Genomic DNA, 12,075 nt, shown 5'->3' with positions numbered 1-12,075 from the left:
GGGGGGTGGCATACAAATCAATTAATTAATTAATTAATTCGGTGGAATGTCTTTCTTCCACAAGTTTTGTGTGCTCCACAGTGAAGGGTTCACCGCTGGTTCTCCATCAGAGGAGGTTTTAAGAGGACACAGGAGAGCCAGTTGTCGGGAATAGTGTAGGTTCTCCTGCTTGAAGAATTGGTCCCTTCCCACTCTTATTCTGTAATTCTATAAGAACCTCGTGAATGTTTACGGTTCGGCATGTATCTAATATTCCCACGTTTCACTATTTCACTTGGATCGATTGCAAAGGTGGGCTGCTAGAGTCCAAAGTGACTTGATGGCATGTAATCCATGAAAACGTCTTGCAAACGGCTTAATGGGTAGAAACGGGATGAGCCTGTTTTACCTCCTCCTACCGGGAGATGGCGGTCAGACAGTCAACATAGGCGTCTAGAAAGTCGTCGCTACAATAAGCAAAGGCCTGTGGGGGTTGAGCTTTAAGGGGTTAAACCATCAAGAACTGCATTGCTAGAAAGTACGGGAGGATCTAGCGGCCGGTGTCTCACGGGAGGAAGATGGTCCGCCGAGTATCTTCTGAGCTCTTCCAGGTGTCGTAGGAGCAGCTGGTGGGTGAGTTGAGGGCGGGTGGGAGGAGAGGCTGGGAGCAAGAAAGGCGGCTTGGTTTCCTCCGCAGCGAGGAAGCAGAGAAACTACCAGAATACAGAAAAACACAGTAGGATGTGAGCTTGGCGGTCCTGTAGTCCAACCGCCTCCTCGAGCATGAGAATTTAGAGCGTTTCCATAACGACATCAACAGAATAACAGTTGGAAAGGACCTTGTGGGTCATCTAGTAGTCCAACCCCCTGCTCAGTCTGGAGACCACACACCATCTCAGACAAATGGCAGAGTATCTTCTTCAAAGCCGCCAGTGAGGAGCATCTTCAGCTTGGGGATATAAGCTCTTCCTCTGGTCGCTGTCAGGAAATTTCTTCTTGTTTCTAGGATGCTTCTCTCCTTCATTAGTTTCCATCCATTACCTCTTGTCTTGCTTTCTGGTACTTTTCAGAATAGATTAATCTTCTCTTCTTTGTTGCAGCAGGTCACTTCTGCTGCTTCTTTTCACCAGACTAGACCTACCCAATTCCTACCACTGTTCTTCATGTGTTTTAAGCTCAAGCCCCCAGTCATGTTTGTTGCTCTTTCATTTCTTCCAATTTCTGCAACTGTTTCCATCCGTTGTTCCTGCCCACTGGTGGCCTAGAAAATAGTGTGGACCCCTCCCCCCTGTTGCAACCCCCCAAGTACCTGTATACTGCTATCATGTCCCCTCCAGCCCTCCTTTTTGCAAGACTATCCATGCCCAGTTCCAGCAACCTTTCTTCATATGTCTTGGTTTCTGGTCCCTTTGTTATGTTGGTTGCTCTCTTCTGTACCCTTTCTAGAGTTTCTATGTCCTTTTTGTAGTGAGGTGACCAGAATTGAATGCAGTACTCCAGGTGTGGTCTGACTAGGGCATTATCTGGTGGTATTAGCACTTCTGCATGTGTTTCTGCCTCAAGCCCCCAGTCATGTCTGTTCTTTCATTTCTTCTCTTCAAATGAACCTTCCTGTTCATAAGTATTAAGTCCAGAATAGCTGACCCTCTAATTTTCTCTATCATTTGCATAGGTTCCTCAGGAGCCTGTAAGAAGAAACTGGAGAGCCATTTATCCAGATGGTATGGGCTCTTCTGAATGAAGAGGAGATTGCGCTTTTTGATGATGTTTTTGATGTTAGGTGACCATTTTAGGTCTTGAGATATGATAGAACCTAGAAATTTGAAGGTCTCTACTGTTGATACTGTGTTGTCTAGTACAGTATTGTGAGAGGTGGTATGATGGAATGGTTTCTCCTAAAGTCTACCACCATTTCTACAGTTTTGAGTGTGTTCAGTTCTAGATTATTTCGGTCACACCACAAGACTAGTTGTTTAACCTCCCATCTGTATACAGATTCATGATTGCCAGATGTTCTATAGATGTTCTTCCCTAGCTTGCACATCACTGTTAGAGCCAGGGAATGTTGTGTATTGAGTAAAATGTGGTGAAACTCACTTAACAATGCTCTTCCTTAGCAAGCAAAATTTTCGTCTCAATTGTGGTCATAAGTCAAGGACTATCTTTGCCTTCCTCTTTTACTTTCTGGCAATTTTCCTCTGTTAGAGGGACCAAAATAGTCCAGACAATGTAAGGTTTCTTACTGCAGCACGGGATTGGACTATATGACCTCTGATGTATCTTTGAGACCTAAATTGCTATGCTCTTTCAAAATTTCTTCTGAAGCCATGTCTAGTAGCAGACTTTGGGGTGTTTCCTTCATCTCTCCGAGACCGCCTTCTGCTGCACGAATCCCAGCGACCGATTAGGTCTCACAGAGTCGGCCTTCTCCGGGTCCCATCAACTAAACAATGTCGGTTGGCGGGCCCCAGGGGAAGAGCCTTCTCTGTGGCGACCCCGACTCTCTGGAACCAGCTCCCCCCAGAGATTAGAACTGCCCCTACCCTCCTTGCCTTTCGTAAACTCCTCAAAACCCACCTTTGTCGTCAGGCATGGGGGAATTGAGATATCTCCCCCGGGCCTATATAATTTATGTATGGTATGTTTGTAGGTATGTCTGCTTAAAAATGGGTTTTTTTAACTATTTTAAATTTTAAATTGTATATTATTAGATTTGCTATAAATTGTTTTATTGTGTTGTGAGCCGCCCCGTGTCCACGGAAAGGGGCGGCATACAAATCCAATAAATAATAATAATAATAATAATAATTATAATTATAATAATCTTATTCCTTTCTCTCTCTCTCTCTTTCCTCTTCTTTCCTTTCTCTCTTTCTTTCTCTCTCTTTCACTCTTTCTTTTTCTTTCACTCTTTCTTTCTCTTTTGTTTCTTTCACTCTTTCTCTTTCATTTTCTTTCTTGTCTTCTACCCCTTCCTTCCTCTTTTTCTTTTCTCTTTTTCTATTCCTTTTCTTTCTTTTCTCTCTTACTCTCTCTCAGCCCCACTCTCCCTCCCTCCCTTTCTCCCCTTCTGTGAAGAACCTCAAAAGGTCTTTAGTAGCAGGGGGGAAAGAACAGATCTTTGGAAACTGAGAACATGCCCATTGTGTCAGGGTTCCAAACAGCATCTAAGATCAAATCAGAGTCCAAGGCAAAACTTCCTTGAAGATCCAATTTATTAAAAGAGCCATGTTGGTACAACTGTGAGAAATCCAAATCTGAGCTTCTAGGGTTTCTCCACCAAGTTTAAAGTTCATTCCCCTGTCCTACACCCACAAATTCCTCACACAGACCATTCATCCGTTCACTCCCATCCACTTCCGGGTTTCAATTCATCTTTCACAAAATCATATCCATACTTCTTTTTGTCTAGTTCAAATCTTTCTTTCAATTGTACATATATAAATCAATGGCAAACATTCTTCTGATTCCAGCTCTTTAGATTCGAGGATAGAGTCACAATAATTAAACGATATTATTTGACCATAAGTCCACCAGTCTGGCCTCTGCACCATTTCTTTTCTAAAAAGCTTTCTTAGGAGACAAAGAGGAAGGCATGTCTAACAAAGTGATTATTAAAATCAACATTTCATTTAACCCTATCATTCCATAAAGAGCTTTGCCATCAAAATCTTTATTCATGCCTTTCAAGCTCAAGGAACCTCTGATTTTGGAGCGTCACTCACTCTTTTTGCCACAAAACAACAAGCATCAAAGTACAGTTTTAAATCTGGTCAACTCAAACCTCTTTCCTTAGCACCTTGCAATTATTTTATGTTTAATTCTTGTTTTATTCCACATGACATATAAGCTTAGACATGTCCATCTGCCATAGTTTGAATTGAGTTTCAGTAAATGTTAATGATGATGATGATAATAATAATAATAATAATAATAATAATAATATATTAGATTTGTATGCCACCCCTCTCCGAAGACTTGGGGTGGCTCACAACATAACAACAATATAGTACAGTACAAATCTAATATTAAAAAATTAAAAAACTAATTTAAAATACATTATCATAAAAGACATCTACACAGTTATACACACTCAATCCAACTAGTCATAATACAGGAGTCAGAAAAATGGGGGGCATCAATTCCCCCACGCCTGGCCACAGAGGTGAGGCTTCAACATTTTGTGAAAGGCGAGGAGGCTAGGGGCAGTTCAAATCTCTGGGGGGAGTTGATTCCAGAGGGTTGGGGCCACCACAGAGAAGGCTCTTCCCCTGGGTCACGCCAGACGAAATTGTTTAGTTGACGGGAGCCGGAGAAGGCCGACTCTGTGGGACCTAATTGGCTGCTGGGATTCATGCGGCAGAAGGTGGTCTCAGAGGTATTCTTGTCCAATGCTATGTAGGGCTTTATAGGTCATAACCAACATTGAATTGAATTATGACAGGAAACTGATCTGCAGCCAGTGCAGGCCACAGAGTGTTGATGAGACATGGGCATATCTAGGAAAGCCCATGATTGCTCACACGGTCACATTCTGCATCATCTGAAATTTCCGAACACTCTTCAAAGGTAGCCCCATGTAGAAACATAGAAACATAGAAGTCTGACGGCAGAAAAAGACCTCATGGTCCATCTAGTCTGCCCTTATACTATTTTCTGTATTTTATCTTAGGATGGATATATGTTTATCCCAGGCATGTTTAAATTCAGTTACTGTGGATTTATCTACCACAACTGCTGGAAGTTTGTTCCAAGGATCTACTACTCTTTCAGTAAAATAATATTTTCTCATGTTGCTTTTGATCTTTCCCCCAACTAACTTCAGATTGTGTCCCCTTGTTCTTGTGTTCACTTTCCTATTAAAAACACTTCCCTCCTGGACCTTATTTAACCCTTTAATATATTTAAATGTTTCGATCATGTCCCCCCTTTTCCTTCTGTCCTCCAGACTATACAGATTGAGTTCATTAAGTCTTTCCTGATACGTTTTATGCTTAAGACCTTCCACCATTCTTGTAGCCCGTCTTTGGACCCGTTCAATTTTGTCAATATCTTTTTGTAGGTGAGGTCTCCAGAACTGAACACAGTATTCCAAATGTGGTCTCACCATCATTCTATATAGTGGGATCATAATCTCCCTCTTCCTGCTTGTTATACCTCTAGCTATGCAGCCAAGCATCCTACTTGCTTTCCCTACCGCCTGACTGCACTGTTCGCCCATTTTGAGACTGTCAGAAATCACTACCCCTAAATCCTTTTCTTTTGAAGTATTTGCCAACACTGAACTGCCAATACAATACTCAGATTGAGGATTCCTTTTCCCCAAGTGCATTATTTTACATTTGGAAACATTAAACTGCAGTTTCCATTGCTTAGACCATTTATCTAGTAAAGCTAAATCATTTACCATATTACAGACGCCTCCAGGAATATCAACCCTATTGCACACTTTAGAGTCATCGGCAAATAGGCAAACTTTCCCTACCAAACCTTCCCCTATGTCACTCACAAATATATTAAAAAGAATAGGACCCAGAACAGATCCTTGTGGCACACCGCTTGTAACCTGACTCTGCTCAGAATACTCGCCATTAACAATAACTCTCTGATGTCTACGCTTCAGCCAGCTGAAAATCCATTGAACTATCCAGGGATTAAGTCCAATCTTCACTAATTTATCTATCAGCTCTTTATGTGGAACCGTATCAAAGGCTTTGCTGAAGTCCAGGTAGGCAATATCCACGGCACCACCTTCATCCAACACCTTTGTGACATAGTCAAAGAAATCAATGAGATTAGTCTGACATGATTTGCCTTCAGTAAAGCCATGCTGATTTGGGTCTAATAAGTTATTGTTTTTTAGGTGCTGATTTATCCTCTTTTTGAGTAGAGTCTCCATCATTTTAACTACAACTGATGTCAAGCTAACTGGCCTGTAGTTACCAGCTTCTTCTCTACTGCCCTTCTTGTGAATAGGCACAACACTGGCCATTCTCCAATCCTCAGGAACTTCTCCTGTTAACAAGGATTGGTTAAACAAATCAGTCAGGGGGGTGAGTGTTGCAATAGTCGAACCTCGAGGTGATGAGGACATGAGTGACTGTGAGCAGAGACTCCTTGTCCAAATAGGGCCGCAACTGGTGCACCAGGCGAACCTGGGCAAACTTCCTCCTCGCCACAGCTGAAAGATGGTGTTCTAATGTGAGCTGTGGATCGAGGAGGATGGCCAAGTTGCGGACCCTCTCTGAGGTGGTCAATAATTCTCTCCCCCCCCTCCCCGGGTAATGGATGGACAGATGGAATTGTCCTTGGGAGGCAAAACCCACAGCCACTCCGTCTTGTCGTGGTTGAGTTTAAACTATGAAAGAGAAATAGCCTATAGGGTTAAAATATTTATCTGAATTGAAAGATAAATAGATTCTACCCAATAATTGCAGTATGAAGAATTTGTGATTGACTCAACAATGTATTTCATGATTGAAAGTATATTTGAATTTGGATCTCAGTAATCTTTAATGTATTAAATGAATCATAATTAACAGAAGCTATTTCAGCATTGTGGTATGTTTGATTTTTAGTAGTGTACACTTTTTCACATCTTCTGCAACCATTTTATAAAGAAACTATTTCAAACTTCCACTGTTATTTCAATCTTACAGATGAAGAGAATACCAGTAAGAGCACTCCAGACAACTGAGAATAACCTGCAACTTTGAAAATGAAAGCAGATTGAGCCTTCAGAAAAGAACAAAATTCTTCTCTTTCCCCAGCTGATGAGAGACAAAGGGGAGAAAATCAAGAAGAGATTTCAAATTGGAAAAAGTATTGTGTGCAGAACTCAAAAATAGATTATATGAAAAGGCCAAAGGAGATTATTTTTTCCTTTCAGAGAAAGAGAGAAATATCTAGAAGTGAGTGGGTAGGAAAAAGACAATTGAATGACTTCAAAAAGTAGACACTAATACAGCTCTGTAAACAGTAATGCAGGCTTTGCCCAGTCTGAAAAAAACCAGTAGTTTCAATCAAAGCTCCATGCAACAAATGATCACACGTATTTTTGACCTCTTCAAGAACATCATGGGTGGAAAAGCTCCGGAGATGTATCTGTAGGGGGGAAAGAAGACATAGCGAATCACACATAAAGCATAACATGACCCACACTGGAGGAAAGCCATACAAATTATCTGAATGTGGGAAATGATTTATTGAGACCAGTTGCCTTGTGCTTCATGAGAGGGTCCAAACAGGAGAGAAGTCCTATAAGTGCTCCCAGTGCAATAAATGATTTTTCAAGCATCAGAGGAATCACACCAGGGGCAAAGAGCTGTGGGAAAACTTTCACTCAGAATTCCAACTTAGAGGATGCACACAGTAAGTAAATCATATAACTGTCCTGATTGTGGGAAATGTTTCATTGCAAATTCCCAACTAGTGATACACCAGAGGAGTCACACAGGAGAGAAACCATTTGAATGTCCTGTTTGTGGGAGATGTTTCAATCAGAATTCGCACCTGGTGATTCATCAGAGGACTCACACAGGAGAGAAACCATTTGAATGTCCTGTTTGTGGCAAAAGTTTCAGACATAGCTCTAGTTTGGTGATACACCAGAGGACCCACACAGGAGAGAAACCCATTGAATGTCCTGTTTGTGGCAAAAGTTTCAGTAAGAACTCTAGCTTGGTGATACACCAGAGGACTCACACAGGAGAGAAACCCTTTGAATGTCCTGATTGTGGGAAAAGTTTCAATCAGAATTCCCACCTGGTGACACACCAGAGGATTCACACAGGAGAGAAACCCTTTCAATGTCCTGATTGTGGGAAAGGTTTCAGTCGTAATTCCAGCCTGGTGATTCATCAGACGACTCACACAGGAGAGAAACCCTTTCAATGTCTTGACTGTGGGAAAAGTTTCAGTCACAATTTAAGCCTTGTGGAACACCAGAAGACCCACACAGGAGAAAAACCTTTTGAATGTCCTGGTTGTGGGAAAAGGTTCAGACAGAATTCAAATCTTTTGGAACACCAGAGGACTCACACAGGAGAAAAACCCTTTGAATGTCCTGATTGTGGGAAATGTTTCAGTAAGAACTCCAGTTTGGTTAAACACCAGAGGACTCACACAGGAGAGAAACCCTTTGAATGTCCTGATTGTGGGAAAGATTTCAATCAGATTTCAAGTCTGGTGATTCATCAGAGGACTCACACAGGAGAGAAACCTTTCCAATGTTCTGATTGTGACAAAAGTTTCAGTTGCAATTCCAATTTGGTTAAACACAAGAGAACTCACACAGAAGAGAAACCCTTTAAATGTCCTGATTGTGGGATACGTTTCAGACAGAATTCAAGACTTGTGGAACACCAGAAGACTCATATAGGACACAAACCCTTTGAATGTCCTTATTGTGGGAAAGGTTTCAGTCGTAATTCAAGCCTGATGATACACCAGAGGACTCACACAGGAGAAAAACCTTTTGAATGTCCTGATTGTGGGAAAAGTTTCAGTCAGAATTCCAACCTGGTGGCACACCAAAGGACTCACACAGGACACAAACCCTTTCAATGTCCTGATTGTGGGAATGGTTTCAGTCGCAATTCAAGCCTGGTGATACACCAGAGGACTCACACAGGAGAAAAACCCTTTGAATGTCCTGATTGTGGGAAAAGTTTCAATAGGAACTCCAGTTTGGTGATTCATCAGAGGACTCACACCTGAGAGAAACCCTTTGAATGTCCTGATTGTGGGAAATATTTCTGTCATTGATCGAACTTGATGGTATCTCTCAGGACTCATATGAGAGAAACGATATGAATGTCCAGATTGTGGAAAAAGTTTCTGTCGGAATTCTGATTGATGGATACATCAGGGGATTTAAGCAGAAGTGAAGCCACACGACTGTGCAGAGTGTGGGAAAAGAAACACCAGATATTTCATACAGGAGAAAAGCCATATGAGTATCCAGATTGTGGAGAAAGTTTCAGTCTGATTTCCAACCTGGTGTTATATAGCACAAGAACTCACACACAAGGGAAACTCTTTGAATGTCCTGATTGTGGGAAAAGGTTCAGTCACTTTTTTAACCTGGTGAGACACCAGAGGATACATACAGGAGAGAAATCATACAAATGACTTATAGGTAAAGTAGGTTTACACACAGGATAAAAAGTTAAAGAAATCCATATTTAGGGAAAAGTTGATAAGTTTAGAGAGGGCATAAATTTAATTTTTATCTGTGTAGGTGAGAAATTGATTATTTAACTTCCAGCCTGATTTATTTTAGTGAACGTTATCTCAGAAGTACATTTAAATATGTTACAGGGTTAAATAAGGTTCAGGAGGGAAGTGTTTTTAATAGGAAAGTGAACACAAGAACAAGGGGGCACAATCTTAGGTTAGCTGGGGGAAAGATCAGAAACAAAGTGAGAAAATATTATTTTACTGAAAGAGTAGTAGATGCTTGGAACAAACTTCCAGTAGAAGTGGTTGGTAAATCCACAGTAACTGAATTTAAACATGCCTGGGATAGACACATATCCATCCTAAGATAAAATACAGGAAATAGTATAAGGGAAGACTAGATGGTCCATGAGATATTTTTCTGCCGTCAATCTTCTATGTTTCTATTGATGATTGGAGAGAAACATTTGAAAATATTAATTTGATAAAGGAATACTGTGGGATTTTTTTTTAAGGCAAAGGTTGATGAGCTTAGATAAGGCTTAAACATGATTTTTGATCATTCACTGAAAAATACTAATTTGATAAAGGTGTAATGTCTGATTTTTGTTCGTTTGTTATCAAGATTTTCCCTTTCCACAGGGTCCCTCCAAGATTTGCCTTCTCTCACAGGGTCCCTACAAGCCTTTCCCTCTCCTACAGGGTCTCCACAAGCCTAGTGCACATGGTCCCCAAAAGCTTTTTTCCTCTCTTGCTGTGTCCTGACAGTCCTTAGGCCTGACTCCCACCCCACTAGGCCTCACAGCTCCTCCATATCCTTTCAATGAACCTAATGTTGGTGAAAAAGGCCAGGACCCGCATCCCAGGGCCACATGGCTATGTCCTGGAAGAAGCCATTATTTTCAGCGTGCCTGGAGTTCAGTCTTGAGACATGTGATGCATTTGCGCATGCAGCTGCTTCAAAATCTAGACCAAATTACTTACGCAACCGTCTTCTGCCTCATACATCTCAGCGACCTGTTAGGGCCCACAGAGTCGGCCTTCTCCAGGTCCCGTCAGCTAGACAATGTCATCTGAAGCGGCCTAGGGGAAGGGCCTTCTCTGTCTTTTCCGCCCCTGTTTCCTCCCAGATTCCTAGAGAGGCCCCACGGAGGCTTTTCCCTGCCTTTTCTGGTTACAGTTTCGGAGTGTAAGTGGAAAATGGTTCTTGAGAAGAGGAAAAAAATATTGAACAACCAGTTCTTATCTAGAAAAGTTCGTAAGTAGAAGCATTCTTAGGTAGATACCACTGTGTATTGTTTTTTATGTAGATTTCTAACATGTTGTAAGCCGCCCTGAGTCTCAGGGGAAGGGTGGCATAGAAATCAAATCAATAAACAAAATAAAATAAAATAAAATAAATGGTGGCTGCTTCTGATTCATTGTCATGTGGGACATAGGTCTAATTTTGAAGTGATCTATTCTTGCTCCTATCTCTTTCCAAAAAAAGTCTCCCTGAAGTTCCAGATCCTGTTTAACTTCCCTAAAAATACCCTCCCCTTTCATCAATCATTTATTTCATCAATCATTGTAATTATTTTTTTTTCTCCTTGTCATTTCTTTTTATTTGTTGTTTTATCTGTTCTATTTTTTCAACTGCTTATGTTAGCTTCTCCTCTTTCCGTCCGTCCTGGTTTCTCCTTGTCCTTTTTGTGTCATAATTTTTAATTCTTCATTTACGTTCTGCATTTTGTTCATAATTTACTCACATTTATTTATTTATTGGATTTGTATGCCGCCCCTCTCCGCATCTTCTTGTCAAGGTGTCTTTTCTTTGGAAAAAGTTTTATTGGTTTTCAAATGTATTTTAAAACAGAGAAATACTGTAAATAAAGTGAAAATAATAATAATAATAATAAAAAACAAACAACAAAAAAGAAATTATAATATCAGCAAACATTCAGTGTTTCTGCATTGCGACATCGGATATTTCATTAAATCTTATAATAATATACGTATTAATTAATTACAGTAATATTCATATTCATATAATCACAAAATCCCTATTCATTCATATTTACATATTTATATTCTTTATTTTACTGATTTTATGTATCTTTTGTGATCATTTTATTTCTATTTTTTAACTCAATCCATCTGTGCCATTGTGCCCATATTTCAGAAGACTTAGAATCTTTTTGGCCCCTTAATTCCATTGTCAGTTTGTCCATTTCGGAACTATTATATATTTTTAATTACTGCTTTTTCTGAGGGGGGTTCTGTATTTTTCCAACATTGGGGTTTTGCCTTCATTCCATAGGAAAAAGTGCCAACCTGTTTCTAGGCCAATCTCTAATCCATGCCAATTTGCTGCAATTTGATATAATTTCCAATCTGGAATACCAACACCTCCTCTACTTTTAGCATCTTATAAGTTGGTCTTTTTTATATTTTGCCCAATAAATTATTGTGACATTTTGTCTAAGGTTGTAAAATATTTCATAGTTTTTTAAGTGGAAAAACTTGAAATAGATATAATTTTGGAAGTGTATTCATTTTAATTATTGCTATTTGTCCCAACAGTGATAATTGTAAGTTCTCCCATTTTTAAAAATCTAATTGTATTTCTTCTAACAATTTTTATAATTATTTTTTTTAATTGTGGAATATTTATTTGTTAGATATATCCCTAAATACAGTAATACCTCATGATACGAACTTAATTGGTGCAATGAGGAGGTTCGTAAGACGAAAGGTTCGTAAGACGAAACATTGTTTCCCATAGGAAACAATGTAAAGTCAATTAATCCGTGCAACCAAAACCCCCCCCGCAAAAAACGGCTTTTGGCGACTGCTGGGAAGCCGCGCGTCTGTTTTAAAAGTTGACAGCCGGCCTGGGGGGCTTCCCAGCACCCCTCCGAATTGGGGTTCGGGGGG

At 40.3% G+C, this 12,075-nt stretch overlaps 1 protein-coding gene across 2 annotated transcripts; it reads left to right on the top strand.

Annotated features, from left to right (window-relative positions):
* The first annotated feature begins 544 nt into the window (after positions 1 to 544).
* On the top strand, positions 545 to 10,560 carry LOC139159925 (zinc finger protein 84-like). 2 transcript variants are annotated; one of them, XM_070737388.1, is made up of 2 exons: positions 545 to 608; positions 6,639 to 10,560. In XM_070737388.1, the coding sequence occupies exon 2, from the start codon at positions 7,342 to 7,344 to the stop codon at positions 8,695 to 8,697; it is 1,356 nt and encodes a 451-aa protein (XP_070593489.1). In that variant the 5' UTR covers positions 545 to 608; positions 6,639 to 7,341; the 3' UTR covers positions 8,698 to 10,560. The 2 variants fall into 2 exon arrangements, with proteins under 2 accessions (XP_070593489.1, XP_070593488.1); XM_070737387.1 differs by having other exon boundaries at positions 545 to 612.
* Positions 10,561 to 12,075: the final 1,515 nt, after the last annotated feature.

The sequence above is a fragment of the Erythrolamprus reginae genome, chromosome 2 (genome assembly GCF_031021105.1).
Source record: "Erythrolamprus reginae isolate rEryReg1 chromosome 2, rEryReg1.hap1, whole genome shotgun sequence".
Taxonomy (NCBI): domain Eukaryota; kingdom Metazoa; phylum Chordata; class Lepidosauria; order Squamata; family Dipsadidae; genus Erythrolamprus; species Erythrolamprus reginae.
Note: the sequence above shows the minus strand (reverse complement) of the source record. Positions and strands in the feature narration are given on the sequence as shown.